Here is a 17,081-nt window from a genome sequence, read left to right as displayed (position 1 = left end):
AGATTTCCAATGTGAGTTACTCTCTTCTGCACGGCCCATAAATGAATTTGGATACAAACGGGGACAGTTTTTTGTTATGCATTTCTACTGATTACAGTAATTTCCCTGCAGAAATGCTCGGCTACTCATTCCCAGTGTTTAGATTGGAATGTAGCAGTCTCACAGTACATACAATTCACCAGCAGATGGTGGCATAACACTATACATCTACTTTTACGCAACGCCTTGAAGTACAGTTCACCGAGTGCACTTTGGGTTTTCACAACAAAAGCACGTTTTTTCAGATCTTCCATATTATGTTCCATGTGATAAAACGGAAAAAATGCCATTGTGCAGTCACACGAGTTTTACTCAAAACATACTCACGGCACTGTTTATAGCAAAATAACAAGCTCATCACGGGGGGTTTCCCCAATTCTGGTCTTGGAATCTCCTGCATCTGTTCATTTTCTTCCCGTCCAACTTCTTGACCAGACCAGCCGAGGCTATTTAAATATTTTTTTCAAGCGTTGATAAGGAAAGCATATCTTGAAAAACAAGCATATTTTCCAAAATTTTGTTCAACGCAAGATCTTTGTCTCAGTATTCAGGTGCCCACATATTTAGCATTAAGGGATTTTACTGAATGTATTTTTGCAAAGTGAATATGTTTCACATGGAGACATCAGGAGGGTAAATAATCCCTCATTAAACATCAATGTCTCATTAAAAACTATCAACATATTTCAGGAATTGGAATGCTAGCTTAAATGAAAAACAGTTAACACACAGGGGCTCCAAGGACTAAGTCTGGGAATCTGTGTCAAGGATTCAAGTTTTCAGTTAAATGAATTAAAATCTATAGATTATTCAGATGTACTGTATGGTGATTGGAATAACCCCAAAGCAAACAGCCACTCTCTTCCTTTATTTTTGAAAATTAATTCCTAAGAAAGGGAAAGGGTGGCTCCTCAGTGTGTGTCTGGGATGAGCAATTATTAACCAATTAAGTTATGACAAAATATAATTATGCCAGTAGTACATGGCCGTTAAGCTATTAAGTCTTACAGGACAAGTTTGTCTGGTGTACTGTATGAAAACGTATGGTTTGTATGACAATAAGTTGTTTGCTTTTGTATTTTGCAACAAACAGCAAAAACAATTGCAAAAAAAATTTCAGATACTTCTTGGGAGTGCAAACCATTTACTTTTTGTTATATCACTCATGTTTACATTAAGTATTAGCAAAAAAATAGAATAAAAAAATAAAACTGTTTCAGAAGGTTAATGCAGTTATCAATAACATGGGTGTGGGTTATTAATCAGTCTAGACTGATCATTACAGATGATTTCAGCGCATTATAACATGAAGCTGCAAAAGAAGTGAGAATCACAGAGCGGTTTAATTCTTGTTGGAAGAACGGCAGGCTTTAAAGCGATACAAACCCCTTTCCGCGGGGGGGAGGAGATTGATTGACACCTAGGTGCATTATGGGTCACGGCCGTCGGCGATCTCCGTTCCGCTCTAGTACAGAGCCTTCACCATCATGCGGGTGGCGCGGGCGGAGTAAGGGGCGGGGCCCTTCCAGGTGCCCCAGTGGAGGCCGGACGCCCAGCCCCGGTTGTCGCCGGCCGGGTGCCAGTCGCCGTGGAGACTGGCCGACCCGCAGCGGCTGTACCACCAGCCCCCTCGCCCTTCCTCCCGGCTGCACTCGTCCACGGCGATGTCGCCGAACAGGCAGGGCGCGCAGCCGTCGTTGTCCCGGTCCAGGGTGCTGAAGCCGCGGCCGTTCTGGTCGTTCCCGGCGGGGAGGTGGAGCCCGCGGATGGCGTCGCCTTCGCGAGAAAGAAAGATGCGATCAGAGACGCGCGCTCCAGGGGTACGGACAGACACGTCAACCCAGCTGGGTCTGGAACCAGAGCTAGCGCGCGCAAAGTGTGCACTTCATCAAGATCAAGCTTCGTAATATGCTAAATAAATATGCAAAAAAAAAAAAAAGCCTTAGCCCTTCGAAGAGGTGGTTTTTTTGGAATGTTATTTCAAAATTCTAATTCAGTGTTCTAGAACCCCACTTGTGTCAGTTTTCAGCAGTGATTATGACCATCGGCAATCAGAACATTCAGTTAAGAACATTCCAAATCACGCTTGTGATCTCACACCTTGAACCGCCAAGAGCCACCGTCTCAGCGCTCTTGGCCAGGAACACAATGCAGAAGAGCCCTCGAGCACGCATAGCGGAGAGTGAACGCGCATCGACCACGAACGGTCGCCGAGCGGCGACTGGTGAAAGCCGGCGGGATTTTACCTGCTGTGCCTCGGTACGCCCCCACTCTCAGCCTGTAGGCCTGGCTCTCGCTTCCCAGCTTGAAGTCGCTGTACTCCGCAAACGCAGACCCCCCTTCGAAGTCCCACAGGTCCACCCTCAGGGCCCATCGACTGCCCCCCGCTTTGGTGATCGCCCACAGCTTCTGGAGCCCCAGCCAGTGGTCGCCTACAGCCGAGGAGGAAGAGGAACGAGAGAACATGCCGGAAGAACATGAAACGTTAAGATGAGCAGAGGCCATTCAGCCCATCTAGAACAGTGGCAGTATTACACTTCCAGTAGTAACAATACATGGTCCAGTGGGAAGGTGGGGCCGAGGGGGGGGGGTGGAGCGATTGTGGACCAAGAGTCGGGTTGCCAAATCTGGGCTAAAGAACATCCAGCCTGGTGCCACAGCAGGTCTCCACATCTATTCAGCTTGTCCCACACAATCTCGGTCTGAAAGATTCTTAGACCTGGACCTGTACACCTGTGTCCACTAGTTCTGCTGATCTCAAGTCTATTGCAGTTCACTTTCTAAACCCCTTTAATGAAGAGGACAGATCTCTCCCTTGGTCTCCTAAAGAAAAAAGGCTTAGTCTCCGTACTGTGAGGGTTCCCGAATCCGCGTTTGTAGGCGAGCCAGTTCTTCTGGAAGGACACTTTTCCTCCCGAACGCTTCTGGAACACGGTCCAACCGCCGTCCGACCGCATCTCGCAGAACACCTGCGGTCAGAGACCCACGCTGGGAGGCTCAAACAGAACCACATCCTCACTGAACACATCTACGGCTCAGCAAGTGGATTCATTAAAAATTATAACATACTATAACAATTTTTTAAAAATGACCTTGTAAGACATGATCATAAACCATTTTATTTGTAGCGCCTATCCACTTCTTTATAAAAAGCAATATTTCATAGCAGCGGCAATAACACAGGAAGTCCTTTCTGCATCCAGTTTAAACTGAGATATTTTAGACTTTTCGCTGATGCTGTGCTCCAGAGAGATTTGCTAACATTTAACAGGCAGTCCGTTTGTACAGCTGTATATTTACACAGGAAGTTTACATTAAGCACCGGTGGCAGTGTCCCATCTGGGAAGAGAACCTGCAAACCTCAGCCAAGCTGCCTAACCATCGCGTTACACTGCATCCTTCAGACCACTAGCCTCTGAAAACCTGCATTTTCTGATTAACCCTTTAAAGAGTAAGATAAAAAAAAAAAAAACTTTGTGATGAGAATGTTCTTAACTGAACATTCTAACGCTGGTTATTGAAAGGACTGGAGTCCTCGCAGACCGACCATACCTTGAAAGGTTTTGGGACACCTGCAGGTTGAATCATGTACATGCCACTGGCGGCTTCAGGGTGTTGACTCTTGATCTGAGAGCAGTCTGTTCCTGGAACATGCCGGAAAAAGGGGGGGGAGGTGGTAAATCACTGCCCAGTCTTGATTCAACAGTGCATCTCCCCAATAAAAACACTTGACTTCTTTAATTCAGGGCTGGACAGATCTCAAGACAAACAGAATGGGAACAACATTTACAGCAGCGGCGAGAGGCCAATGCGCGGGCGTAGCGCATTACACAACGCTCGGATTGTTATGGGGTCGCTTCCACAAACAACCCGCAGCCCGAGAGTCCGGCCCAGACTGTGACTGGGTGCGACAGGCGGACCGCTACGGCTGCCGGCTACGTGAATTTCGGACGACGCGCACACACCGGCACAGCGATTGGAGGGGCCGAAGGAAATACGACTCGCCGTTCCGAATAAGGAGCGAGCGTCATTCCTGAGTTTACTCACCGCGAACAGGGGGAGCTCCACAGCGAACCTGGAAACAAATGCCGAGAACACACCGGTTAACGCGGCCATCGAGCCTGGCGACCTTTCGTTCGCTTTTTTGGCGGTACGACAAGTGAGTCCACTCACTGCAAATGGCGGAGAGTGTTCCAAAAGAGCGAGTTAAATTTGACCTTAAAATTATTTAACATGTACAGTTTGTTTGGGGCTGGAGAATTCCAGGAATAAGAAATGCTTTTCTTCTAAAAAATTAATGTTGGCGTGTCTAAATAGCACACACCTTGTAAACTGCATAAACGAGGACAAAAATAGCAACACATCATGTAAATTGCATAAACTAGGGCAACGTAAAAAAAAAAGAAAAAAAGTTGCAATTACTGTAACTGGTAGGCGTGTCCTTACCAAATTCTTGCAGGCGTGAACATTGAGAAAGAGAAGCAGGACCAGCTTGCCACAGCCAATTGGATTCCAGTCTCCGCCCATTGTCTGAGAAAGAGGAACGTGAAAACAAATCACTTCCATCTCGCCACAATCTGTACAAGGCCTCGCTTACACCTACACTGTCACTCACATGCCTTAGCGTGGAACTTAGAAATAGTAAAGACTGAACGCATAACATTACTGAACAAAAACAAGAGAAACCTGTGCACTTTTTATACAGTCTATGGCATCAGCTAGTGATAACTGCATATATTCTGACTAGAAATTTCATTTGAAACCAAAGCCACCGCTTACGTAAGCCATGTAGTTGCAAAATTTGAGCAAAACATCTCCCCAACCCCAGGTCCTGGAGAGCCACAGGTTCCAATGGTTGTCGTACTTACTCAGCAATGAATTGATCAGTTAAATCTGAATACTAAGTCAAGACAGAAACAAAAATGTTTTTTTTTTCTTGTTTTTCCCCAGACTAGGGATCTCCTTCTCCAGGCTATGAGGGCCACAATGTTGGCTTTTGTAAAATCAGGAGCCATAAAAACAAGGTGTCGACTATTTAGCCAATGAATGACTGGCTGAAGCGTGCTAAAAAGGCTCCTGGACCTGAGTTTGAGATCACTGACCAAGTCTTAAGCTCTTGTGCCACCTGCTGAAATTTAAAAAAGATGTCCCAACATCCACTCAACCAATTGATCGACTGTAGTCTCCAATATCTGTGGTACTATCTGCGATTCATCTCGCAAACATTAGACTCCCAAAATCAGAGACAGGATCACAAGCGCGAGAGTGCACCCACCAAATTGGCCTAAAACTAGAACACAATTTCACCATGTAAAATTAGTCTCGGACACAAACCTTGTACGACACGCAGAAACCTGGATCCAGGAGAGCCGCAGGGTCTGCAGGCATTCGTTATCACATTAGCACTTATCGATCAATTAAGGCAATTAATTTATTTAATAATTGCCGGTGTCTTGTATGTGGTGCTGATATGAAAGTTAGAAAAACAAAAGAACGTGTCTCCAAGACCACAGTTGCCGACTTTGTTCAGCTCGTGCTTAAATTTTGAGTTAACCACCAGCAAACGAGTCAACAGTGTTTTCGTCATAAATAAATTAATGTGTAATGCACACGCGTTTTTATTATTTTACACCCTAAATTCGGCGGAAGTATGTTGCTTTTTTGATTTGACTTCTTCGGCTAAGGTCAAAATAATTATAACATCAAATATATTTAAGAATAACTGTCAGCAAGTACATCAATTTGGTCATAAAAACCTTAACTTTAAAAGCATTCATATCCTATTTTGGACGTCTAGGAGCAAGTAATAATAACAAACTTGTATAAGTTAATTTATAGTCAGCAGCGTCAATTAGCCCATTGTACGGGCCCAAATAGAGGTCCAAAAGCGGACCCGAGAACTTACCCAAGAATTTTCACTCTATCCGTCAGCCGTTCTTGTAGCGTGCTGCAACTTTGACGCTTGCAAAATAAATGCCCGCTCAGACTGAGGGCTATGGGCTATATTTATATTAGAACGATCATGACTAACGGCACAGCCGTCAGTCAACAAGACCGCTTGCCTCGCCATTTGCTATTTACACACCAGGAAGCGGATCCACTGTGCGCCCCTGACGTAGGGCACGGATATTCTTTAAATCCCTTACCAAGGCGTAAGTTCACAGTTTGTCTGCGACACGGGCAAGGAATTAACTCCAAGTCACACAGAACTGATTCCCTACTAGAGAACAGGTCGCGTTATTGGTAAAAAGCAGTTGGTAAATGGTTTCCTTTAATGATATGATTCAATTTTATTCTTTTGGTTCTCGTATATTCTAACGTTCACCGCTGTTTATTAATTCCATGATCCATTAAATGTTTGGGTTTTGTATAGGTCATAGGAGTCCCTTGATAAAGAGACATTGGTCTAAATTGGAAGTCCCTGTTATAATAAAGGTAAAATAAATGGGAATCTGAATCCATAATTTATTAAAATGTATTCTATATTTCAATGTACTAAAATGTAGAAATACGTCGGCTACTTTTTACAACCTGCGTATTTTAAAATGTGGGGATAACAACAAATAAAGTACCATATTTATTGCATTTATGCAGAGATGTTTATTAAAATAATATCCATGAATTATAACAATATGTAAAAAATGCACGTTTTCTCTGAATAAAGCCGGGCTCCTCACCATGATTTGCGTAATCTGTTGTGCGCAAAAACGTGGTTTTGTTTGATACGACTTTCCCTGGCAATAAGAGAATGGAAAATCAGAGGTTCACTTCCCAGTAAACTGCCTGTTCTGTGCTGCTCCCACTTTAAAAAAACAACCTTAAATCCCAAAATTGGTTAGACCCACTGCCGGGAAATATCGCCCACCCCTTCCCCCCCCCAAAAGAAAACATAGCCGTGTGGCTAGGGCGCTTTACTAAGGACACTCAAGTCTTTGTTAGGTCCTGCCATAAGGAATCCAGGCTTTTAATAAATCAGCACCCTATCCTGTAACAAGTGCTTTCAACCCCACCCCCTTATTTCGGCTTTGGTCCATTTTCCCCTGCAGCTGCAGTCAATGGCAAGGGCTTGGTGGGCTGATCCTGACTCAGCTGGGCGCAGTGGGGAAACTCCCTGTGTGAACCAGCTCCCCTTTCCCACCCACAGGTCAGCCTGACCAATCGCTGCTGCCGTTTTCACTGTTGCAGTAATGTCAGTGTAGTAACGTAGGAGCTTTTGCGGAACAGGGAGGGACGCCGATACACATTACTCACTAGACGGTAAACGCTTACGTCCAACCCTTTTTTTTTTGGAAGTACTTATTTCGGTGGTTCTGGTTAATAGCAGAGGTTCGCGGGGCTACAGAGCACCCACGCCCCTCTATAAACTTTCAGAAGTAAAATACAACTGAAATATTTTAGCACGAACAGAAGGGGAGTTGACGTGGCAGACTCCTGGCCAAAATAGACAGACCATTTCACTACACAAAGAACCGATTCTTCTGCTGGATGTCACCCATGAACTTCATAAACTTTTTCTTTTGTCTTTATTATGTAATCTCCAGGAATTATTCACACCAACACAACACACCAATTTCATCAGCAGAATAAATTCTATTTTTTTTTTGTTGCAAGATTATGCATTTATTAAAAGGCGATTGGCAGCCAATTAAATTGCCGAATTAAACTTTTACAGAGGATTGTTAGTCATAGTGCATAGAAAATCATACAAAGATATCAGATATTGTCTTTCCCCCACAAAGACCCACACAAACGTTTACGTTGACCATTCAAACCAAATATTTCGCGTGATTTTAAAGACCCTGTGGAATCACCTTTCAGACACGTGATTATTATTACTTTTTTCAAATGTTACAACATTGATTGGAAGCCCACGGCACAGACACAGTGCCGATTGGTTAAAATATGAATTGCATGTTATTTACCTAAGCTCCTGTAGTGAGCACTGGCAGTATAAAAAAACTGTCGCTTTTACTATAAAAAACGACAAAGAAGGTTGAAATCTAAACAGAACAAAATAGACGGAATATCGTAGTATGTAATGTCTTACATTCTTCGTGTATAACTATTAAAAGTTAGGATTTGGATTGCACAAGGTCTTTAAAGTCTGCACAGCCCCCCCCCCACCCCCCCACCCCATGTTGTACACACATGCTTAAGATAAAGAAAGTCATACTTTATGATAAATCCTTATCCTGAATGGAATTCTGGCATTCAGCTATTGTTTGAAGGAGGAAATTAATCTACTGACAGATTAAACAAAATGGGGGTTCAAATGACTGTGGTTTGAGTGAATATTTACTCGTAAAGACAGTAATCACAGTAGTGTGGCACGGCTACAAAACATGAATCCTGCGTCGATAAGCTAGAGGTACACGTTGGCTTTGCTTTCATAGTTCTTTCAGATGGTTTGCTTGTGCGTTTCAGATCATTGGTTGTAGCTTGAAGGTTGTCTCTACACCTCTCACATTTACCCAAGGGCTGTCGATTCACTCACCAAACTGACTCACTCATTCGCACACTCATTCATTCCACTCACCCCAAAACATTCCACAGAATATTGAGTCCAGCAATTTCACACCGATACTCAGCAAGTTTAAATGCAATTTTTAAATTAATGCACCAGTATATATTCTGGTTTTTATTTCATCTTAAAAGTTCCAAAACTCCATAATCTGATCCTCAGAGGAGCTCTGTGTGTGCGTGCATGTGCGTTTCTGTGTGTATGTGTGTGTGTCTGTGTGTGTACTTGTGTGTATGTGTGTGTGTGTGTGTGTGCTTGTGTGTATGTGGGTGTGCATGTGCATTGTACGTGTGTTTGTAGTGTGTGTGTCTGTGTGCGTGTGTGTGTGTGTCTGTGTGTACTGGCTCAGGTGCTCCTGCTTCAGGCACAGACAGGTCACTGTGGGACTGGTTGCCTGTGCCTTCATGAACGACCGCACCGTGACACAGGTGGAGAAAGAGAGAGAGAGAGAGACGGAGGAAGAGAAACAGTGCCTGATCTTCCAAGCATCGAGCACTTGAAGCATCAAAGGTTTCTGACGTTCTGTGGACTTTTTGCCTCATCAAGCTAGAAATTTCCTTTCGAGTCCTCATAAATGTACCTGCATCAGAAGTAGTGCGAGAACCCTGTGGAAACGTTAGGGTGTGCCCCGCACAACTTTTAAAATACTTCTGCTTTTCTCTCCAGCAAATGTTTTCGTGGCCACCCGTCTCTCTTTCTCCACCTGTAGCATTTTCCGGTCGGTCGACAGGGACACCCTTCCCAGCGCCGCCTCCCAAAAACATCTGACCCGCCCAAGTAACAGGGAGAGGAAAAGAGAGGGGGAGAAAGAGAGGGCAAACAGAGAGAGAGAGAGAGGAAGGAAGAGAAGCCGCTTCCCTCTGCCGACGGTGGCCCTGGGTGTCGGTCGTTGATGACATCACAAAGGGGGCCGCTCGCGGTGAGAGGGAAATGGCTGAGCTACCCCTGGTGTACGACCCCGAACCCGCCAACCCTCAAAATGGAGGACGTAAGTAAATAAGGGTTAGACCAAGGGGTAGTGAGAGAAAAGATACAGACAGAGCAGATGCAGCCCGAGAAAGAAGAGAGAGACTGACCTCAGATCAGCTCGGGCTTTCTGAAGGGTAAAGGTAAATGGCTGGAATGGGGTCACGAGAACTGATCCTGGATCAGTGATAGACAGCAAGGAAAGGGGGAAGGGGGGTGGTTACTCAGTAAAACGGTGGGTCAGAGCTCAAGGGAGGCCTTACGAAGATCAAGTGACGCAGATCTCGCTGGCCCAGACCGGCGGCTTGCTGTCGTAGGGGACGAAGGGCTGCCGGGATGCTGGCCCCGCCCCTTCCTCCGCTGCCCCTTCCTCCTCCTCTCCTCCCGTGTCTACGCCCCCGGCGGGGCGTGTCCATCCGGGCTGCTCCAATCCCGGCTGGGCAGAGAAGGGCCTTTCCAGAACCTTCAGAACGCGCTGGACCTGGCCAAGAAAGACGATTTGCACAAACGGAAATTTGTCTCCGACGACATGTACAGACTTACAAATGTTTCGCACTTTCTCAAGTTGTTATCTGTCGCATGACAGACATCGTGGTTTAATTTGAAGCTATTCTATGTCCATTTTTCAATGGAAGGCCTGAAAACAAACTAGCTAGCTTTTAAAAAAAAAATGTGACAACAAAATTTCATATGTAAAAGAAAGTACCATGTAGACTGGGGATAGTGCCAGATAAAATACTTTCTTCCATATTTCGATTTTCACAAGAATACTGCCTTGACTGCCCAAAAAATATGAACGCATGGCCGGAAAATCCAGGAAGTTGCCACTCCGGCCCCTTGCCCTGTTCCTCTTTACCCGACCCTGTTCCCTCACCTCAGAGAAGTCCCCGGCCTCCGCCGCCTCAATGGCATTCTGGGCGATGTAGTTGCGGAGCACCACGCGGGGGTTGGCGCTGTCCATCGCGCGCGCCCTCTCCTCCTCCACCATCCGCGGGTCGCTCTGCCCGCCGTGCTCCCGCGCCAGCCGTTTCCTAGGGAACGGCACACGGTCCTGTCATCTCGATCGGCGATAACGGAACGAGGTCAAGACGCCTCACAGGTAGAAAACAGAGAGGCGCTCAGCCAATCGTGACGCACGTTAGCAGCAACCAATAGAGCGATGCCAGCGGTCAGTGGTGCACACTTTCTAGATATTCTTTGTAGATCTATTTGTACTGTTTGACCCAGCACTTTGGCAGTATCTGTACTGTTTGACCCAGCACTATGATCATACCTGTACTGTCTGACCCAGCGCTCTGCCTGTACCTGTACTGTCTGACCCAGCGGGTCCAGTCCTCTGTCTGCTTGGCCCTCAGGTCCTCCTGGTTGGTGTCCACCAGCTCCTTCAGCCTGGCCAGGCGCTCCAGCTGCTTGGAGACGGCCTTCTTGTCCGCCAACATCTGGAACAGGGCGGGGTTGCTCTCCGCCAGAGAGAGCACCATCACCAGCTCCCTGGGAGGAGAGGGAGAGGGGGAGAGAGGGAGGGAGGGAGGGAGGGAGGGGAGGAGAGAGGGAGGGAGAGAAGATCAATCCTGTCATGCTCCTCGTCATCCACAGGGGAACACCCCATCCACACATTTGAATTCCCACACGTGCTATGTCAGGCCTCCAGCAATTGTGTTTAGAAATGACACACTTCACATCAAACTTGTATTTTTATCCGCTTTATAAATTGGATAAAGTATGTGGACAGCCTTATTGTGTGGGTTAATTAACACTTTAAATGTCAGAAGAAATGTAAGAAAAATGTCAAAGGTATTCTAATGCTAGTAATGAGGTTGTCAACAGTATTATAAAAGTAATGAAGCACAGAAGCACACTCTATGCTCATGTACTATGAGGTACATTCTCACTAGTATGCTTTGAAGAATGCAATACTCAATACAAAAGTCAGTAGTGTATAACAGGACACTAGCATGTGTCTCCTGGTAGTATGGCGCCCCCTACAGGCCGGGAGGTGCTTTTTCCTCACCGATGGTCCATGGTGGGCTTGTTAGCCTCCTTCAGCTCTTCCAGAGTGGAGCATTGCTCCATGAGGAGGTCCACGGAGCGCCCCAGCGCCTCCTCCTCCTCCTCCTGCGTCTCCTCTCCTGACGGACAGGGTACCTGGCTCAGACACCGGAAGGTGTTGGTGAAATCCGCACCTGGTGGAGAAAAAAAGGGGGAGGGGGTGAGAGCAAGAGAAAATTAGGGAGAATACATGAGAAAAGACCAGAGTGAGGATGGAGGAGGTGGAGAGAAAAAGTTGGTAGAGAGAGAGAGCAAGAGAGACTTCAGTTTGTCCCTCCTCTCTCCCCGTAGCTGAACTGTTAGTAGTTTGTCCTTCCTCTCTCTCCGTACCAGAGCTGTTAGTAGTTAGTTTGTCCCTCCTCTCTCTCTCTGTACCTGAGCTGTTAGTAGTTTGTCCCGCCTCTCTGTCCGTACCTGAGCTGTCAGTAGTTTGTCCCTCCTCTCTCTCTCCGTACCTGAGCTGTTAGTAGTTTGTCCTTCCTCTCTCTCCGTACCTGTGTTGTGCATGGTCTGCAGGAGCTCAGTGACGAGCATCTCGTCCTCCGGCTCCTCCTTCCGAAGGAGGCCCAGCTTCTTCCTCATGTTGCCCAGGTAGAAGCCGTTGTAGAGGGGCAGGTACTCGTCCAGGACGGCCTCCGCGCTCTGGGGGCTGAGCTCCGGGCCCAGAGCCTCCGCCAGGCGGGCCAGGTTCCAGCGGCACACCGCCGGCTGGGCCTGGTAGGAGTAGCGGCTCGAGGTGTCCGAGGCGTTGCACACAAAGTCCGGGTCGAACCTGCGGACGGGGCGGGGCGGGGCGGGACGCGGACGCACGGGGAAAGAGGGACGTTCAGAACTCCGAAATCAAACAACGGTCGGAACAAAGACGAGCCAACAAACCAAAAAGTTTATCACGCCATCTTTTATGGTTTTTATGGCTCGTTCTGATGCTGTCTGACTTGCATCACGGTTGAAGGTTAAGCACGGTTAACCCACATTTACTGCTACATTGAAGTTACCCTTACAATGACAGGACTGAGAATGCTGCAGGGCAGGTCTCAAAACTGATCACATGACTGAAGGGAACGCACTTATGTTCTCTTGCGTTGCAAATGGGTCTGGATAAGACCTGCTAAATTAACGTAAAGCAATACAACACACAAATGTTCTTTTCTAATTCAGGGTAAACTTGATACCTGCAGGCCAGGAGCCCATGGCGGGGTCAGTTAGAGGGGGCGGGGCATCTGGTGGAGCGCTCACCTGTCCATGAAGCCGAAGGGCCCGTAGTCCAGGGTCACGCCCACGATGCTCAGGTTGTCCGTGTTGAGCACGCCGTGGCAGAAGCCCACGCACTGCCACTGGGCCACCAGCCTCGCCGTCCGGACCGTCACCTGAAACGAGTTCGCAGCCGCGCGTCACCCCTCGTCCGTTTCCAGAGCGACGGCTCGCCTTCTGCAGCTGGGTTATCGTTTCCCAAAACCCACGTGGGTGATGGCTTCTGTTCTAGCCCAGCATTAGAAATCAATTCAATTCATTTTTGTAATTGGTGACCGTAATATATACATGTGAGTAAGCTTAGAGAAACAGAGGGTACTAGGGCCCAATCCCAGAGTTGGACAACAGAGGACAGGTTCTCCAGTTAGGAGGGACACTAGGTCAAACCAGTTAACAACTCGACTGTCATCCAGGACAGAGAGGTACAGTCTTCACAATAGACGAGGATACTAGGGTCAACCGTAGACAACATGTGTTAGCAGTCAGAGTTAGCACAGTGAAGGGTCCATCAGTGACACAGGGTACTAGTTCTCTCGATACAGACGTACAGTCAGAGTACAGTGGCCAGAGTACACAGAGGAGAAAGATATGCGCTCAAGACGACCGTAGCGGCGGTTCAGTCGTGTACTGCGACGCGACTGGCTCCAGCACCTCTCTGAAGAAGGCGGCGTTCCTCTCGGCCCGGTCCGCGTGGTTCCGCTGGACCTCGGGGTAGAAGGTCTCGATGACGTAATCCAGGAGCTGGGCCCGTATGTCGTTCCGGCCGACGCTGGGCCCCTGTCGGCCCGTCAGGTCATCCGCGGGCTTGAAGATCTCGAAGGAGCCGAACCTGAACCCAGGAACGCAAACGCAAGCAGTGAGATGTAGGAAGGTGGTGGTCACGACACCACAAACCGCCCATTAAGAACCTGACCACGGTCTGAGCTGGCACATCCCTGGCATGGCCTATCGCTTCCAGTTATTTGAAAAGAGGGGTTCAAGAACACTGACTTAGAATTGAGAAAGAAACATTCCAAAAAAACTACTCTTCAAAGGGCTTATTGTGTGAAGGCATGTTTTCAATAGAAAAACAGGGGCTTTTGGCTCTTGGCTGGACTTTCCCTCTAAAGGCAGCCCATAGGAGCAACACAGCAGGCGACCAACGAGGAAGAGGAGGGCTGCTGACCGGATGAAGGTGGGCGCGATGCGGAGGACCACCGAGCACCTCTCCAGGCGGGGCCGGCCGTCGTAGAAGACGTCCCGCGCCACGCGGAGGTCGGACGTCACCACCGAGCCGGCCCGGGTGGTGGGCACGCCCAGCCCGAACATGGCCTCGCTGCACAGGAACTCCCGGATGCTGGAGCGGAGCACCTTACGCCCGTCGGCCTGCCTGGTGAAGAGGGGCGAGGGGCGGAATCGCATTGCAAATGGTTGCCATTCTGCTAATATCACATCACCACCACTCAAGTTTCATACTAGCCCACCTGCACAAGACTTTGCTCGGTCGGCTTACTTCAGTAGAAGCAGCTCCTGATCAGACCACCCACAAATTAAACTCTGTGAATGTTTGAGTAACTGTAGCATTATGTTTAGAAAGAAACGTTGCTGTTGTGTTCAAATGTTCATTTTTGGCGTATGATTTAAAAACAAATATATTCAAAAAATATTTAAAACAGTCTCAAATGTTCTGCACGTCTGAAAACTGTGTGACCAAGGCAATACGGGTTAATTCAATCGTAATGTCCTTTTAAAAATATCAACTAATAACTGTCCACACAGGGAGTGTAGAATACTGTACATAAATCGCATAGGAAAACACCAATTGCCTATTGCACAGAATCCAATTACCATTTAAGAATACATAGACGGTATGGAAGCAAATAAGGAGAATCGAGGTCTATCCTGCATAGCTGTCATTTATAAGAGGCCATTCTCAAATAACCTATCAGCACATAGTTCAGCAATAAATAATGTACGAGAAGGTCGTCGTTTTAAACGTTCCTTCTAATCACCTGCACTGCTTAACACGCTCAATCAGGCATAAGCTCTTTACCTCGATTGACTCTCAAACACTTGGCCTTTTTCCCCTCAAATTGATTTAAACCAGTCATTTTTACTGTTCAGATTCGTAAGGCGGAAAAAATTCACCGTGTAAAACAGAACTAAAGTATTCATTTCTGTGGCACGGGCTGACAGAATTTGGACAATTGGAAAACAGTTTTGTTTTTTCATCTGGGAAGTTAAGTGCAATAACTGAAAAATTTTATTAGCATGAGCTGGGAATTAAGTGTGACTGCTGGATTATCCTTTAATCTGCCTTGCACCCGTGCAAGTGCAGTGCAGAGTGACAGCCTCGTGACAATGCTAACAGCACAGCGCCTGTGTCAGGGCAAAAAAAAAAAAAAGCTCACGGTTTAACATTGTTTGAATACAAAATAGAGGTTAAAATCACCTCCCACACAATCTCCATTTGCTAAACTCGAATAGATAGTGTCTTCAGGTTTCCCTGTTAACATTCACATTTCATATGAGGACCCAGTTTAGTTGCCCTTCTCTGTGCTTTCCCCTCTCAAGAGCTATCCTTCTTATCATGAAGTGCCAAAAGAAAGAGCTGAACTGCTCAAATAACTGCTTGTGAACCCAAAAGCATTCATTTTTGCCAGTGTGAATGCATTTGTATCATGAAGGAATTATTCTCCCCAAGTTATAAATAGGAAAAGGGGGATCTAACTCATGAGAGAGTACATCTGTCATACACAACAGAATAACTACCATGGCATTTGCCTGCACATACACTTTATAAACAAATGTAAGTATGTTAAATCAAAAAGAGAAACTATTTGCAAAGTTGTATTAGAAAAAAACGAGCAAAATAAAACTTTAATGCATATACCACAGTGAGATCCCATGGTCCTTCTGATGTACTATGGTTTTTAATTGACAAAACAAAATAAACTTTGAAGGAGACACTGTTATAAAGACGCTTTAGAGAAAAACACAAAAGAATAATAAGAATAAATTAAGAAAGACAGCTGAAATTGAGCTTTGCTTTCAAAACCCCATTTGACATGCGACGCCAAAATTAGGCTAGCAGGCTATTTTATATGGTATTAGAATATTTTGCAGCAACAAGGAGCAGATGTTCAGGAAGTTCATACGCACATATTTTTCAAACTTTCGTGTTCCAAAAAAAGTGAAATATTTTTGAATGCCAGTTAATTAAATACTATGTCCTATCATTTCAATAAAAAAACCAGCACCTTGGAGGTTTATTGTTGTCGTTTTTATTAAAAACGAGCGTGTGGCGCAGTTCGTAAGGCAAGTGTCAACACGTGCAAATACCAGCCAGTTTCCAAGTTACCTTGAATAAGGCGTCAGTCCTGCGCCCTTAACCTGGATCTCCCACCGGCCACAGGGGTTTTCATTAAGCAGGTCGACACTTTGATCGGCTGGAGCCTTCACTTCACCCAGATAACATGCCGCTCCATCGCCCAGCTGTCCAGCAAAGTGTCCGAACTGATGACCGCAGTAACAATGGGCTGCCGGTTCAGAACCGGGCATCAGCTTCGAACCACTCAAATACTCCGGACCGAGAGGATCGCGCAGGACTTCGTCTGCATTGAGCCCAAGCAATGCCAACGCAGGTTCAGAAACAGCCACAAATTTGGGGTTGACCAAAGGTTGCGGCTGAACTCGAGAGAAACACGCTCCTTTCACGATCCGCACCCCAGATTCCTCAGATGGGTCGATTGGAAGTTTCTTCAGAGCGACATTGTCGAAGTGAAGACACTCCAAGGGTGAACGACTAAATGCCGAACCCATGGGGTCCATCCCGGCTGTGAAAAGGGATCTAAATAATATCAAACAGGGACGAAAAATGTGAGTGCGACCCGAAAAGGAAGCAGCCATTCAACTGTAGCCACCCAGTAGTAGGGCAGCGTTATAAAAGCGTTACCACTGACGGTTTCATAATGCAATTTACGTACGTCGCTAACTACATAAGCCAGCAGTAACTAGAAACCAAGCTGATGTAACGCTGCGTTTGCTAAAATAAACCTATCAAACGTATCGGAAGTAGTACGGCTCTATTATTGGTCCGCAAGGAAACAGTGCGTTGCTCGGAACTAAAAGCTGAAAGCGATAAACGTGCAGCTGTGGTATTTTTTAACGCTGTACAACGTACTGAAATTGAAACATAACCGGCAGCTTGACAACTGTTTTAAATGGCTTGCACGAGAGCTCCATGACAATAATTATGTTTTCCTCCATTTAGATT

The 17,081-nt window shown here is 46.5% G+C and overlaps 2 protein-coding genes across 3 annotated transcripts; both read right to left on the bottom strand.

Moving 5' to 3' along the window:
- Positions 1–1,163: 1,163 nt before the first annotated feature.
- LOC135245626 (angiopoietin-4-like) lies at positions 1,164–6,192 on the bottom strand. 2 transcript variants are annotated; one of them, XM_064318797.1, is made up of 8 exons: positions 5,945–6,192; positions 5,374–5,417; positions 4,486–4,569; positions 4,087–4,114; positions 3,592–3,683; positions 2,891–3,008; positions 2,286–2,471; positions 1,164–1,815 (listed from the first exon to the last, which is right to left on the bottom strand). In XM_064318797.1, exons 3-8 carry the CDS (start codon positions 4,564–4,566, stop codon positions 1,505–1,507), a joined length of 816 nt encoding a protein of 271 aa, XP_064174867.1. In that variant the 5' UTR covers positions 4,567–4,569; positions 5,374–5,417; positions 5,945–6,192; the 3' UTR covers positions 1,164–1,504. The 2 variants fall into 2 exon arrangements, with proteins under 2 accessions (XP_064174867.1, XP_064174866.1); XM_064318796.1 differs by lacking the exon at positions 5,374–5,417 and having other exon boundaries at positions 5,945–6,186.
- Positions 6,193–7,534: 1,342 nt separating this feature from the next.
- Positions 7,535–16,886, bottom strand: selenoo1 (selenoprotein O1). The gene is made up of 9 exons (XM_064318774.1): positions 16,167–16,886; positions 13,992–14,195; positions 13,478–13,655; positions 12,812–12,942; positions 12,070–12,347; positions 11,538–11,709; positions 10,832–11,017; positions 10,401–10,557; positions 7,535–10,007 (listed from the first exon to the last, which is right to left on the bottom strand). Exons 1-9 carry the CDS (start codon positions 16,712–16,714, stop codon positions 9,786–9,788), a joined length of 2,076 nt encoding a protein of 691 aa, XP_064174844.1. The 5' UTR covers positions 16,715–16,886; the 3' UTR covers positions 7,535–9,785.
- Between the last annotated feature and the right edge of the window lie 195 nt (positions 16,887–17,081).

Source organism: Anguilla rostrata, chromosome 19, assembly GCF_018555375.3.
Source record: "Anguilla rostrata isolate EN2019 chromosome 19, ASM1855537v3, whole genome shotgun sequence".
In the NCBI taxonomy this organism is placed as follows: domain Eukaryota; kingdom Metazoa; phylum Chordata; class Actinopteri; order Anguilliformes; family Anguillidae; genus Anguilla; species Anguilla rostrata.
This window is presented reverse-complemented; position numbering and strand designations above follow the sequence as displayed.

Coding starts and splice junctions, on each gene's coding strand:
- LOC135245626 (XM_064318797.1), bottom strand. CDS start 4,566: ATGGGCGGAGACTGGAATCCAATTGGCTGTGGCAAGCTGGTCCTGCTT. Junction 3,009..3,591: donor GTGTCCCAAAACCTTTCAAG/GTATGGTCGGTC, acceptor CTCTGACCGCAG/GTGTTCTGCGAGATGCGGTC. Junction 1,816..2,285: donor GGCGTACCGAGGCACAGCAG/GTAAAATCCCGC, acceptor TTTCTCGCGAAG/GCGACGCCATCCGCGGGCTC.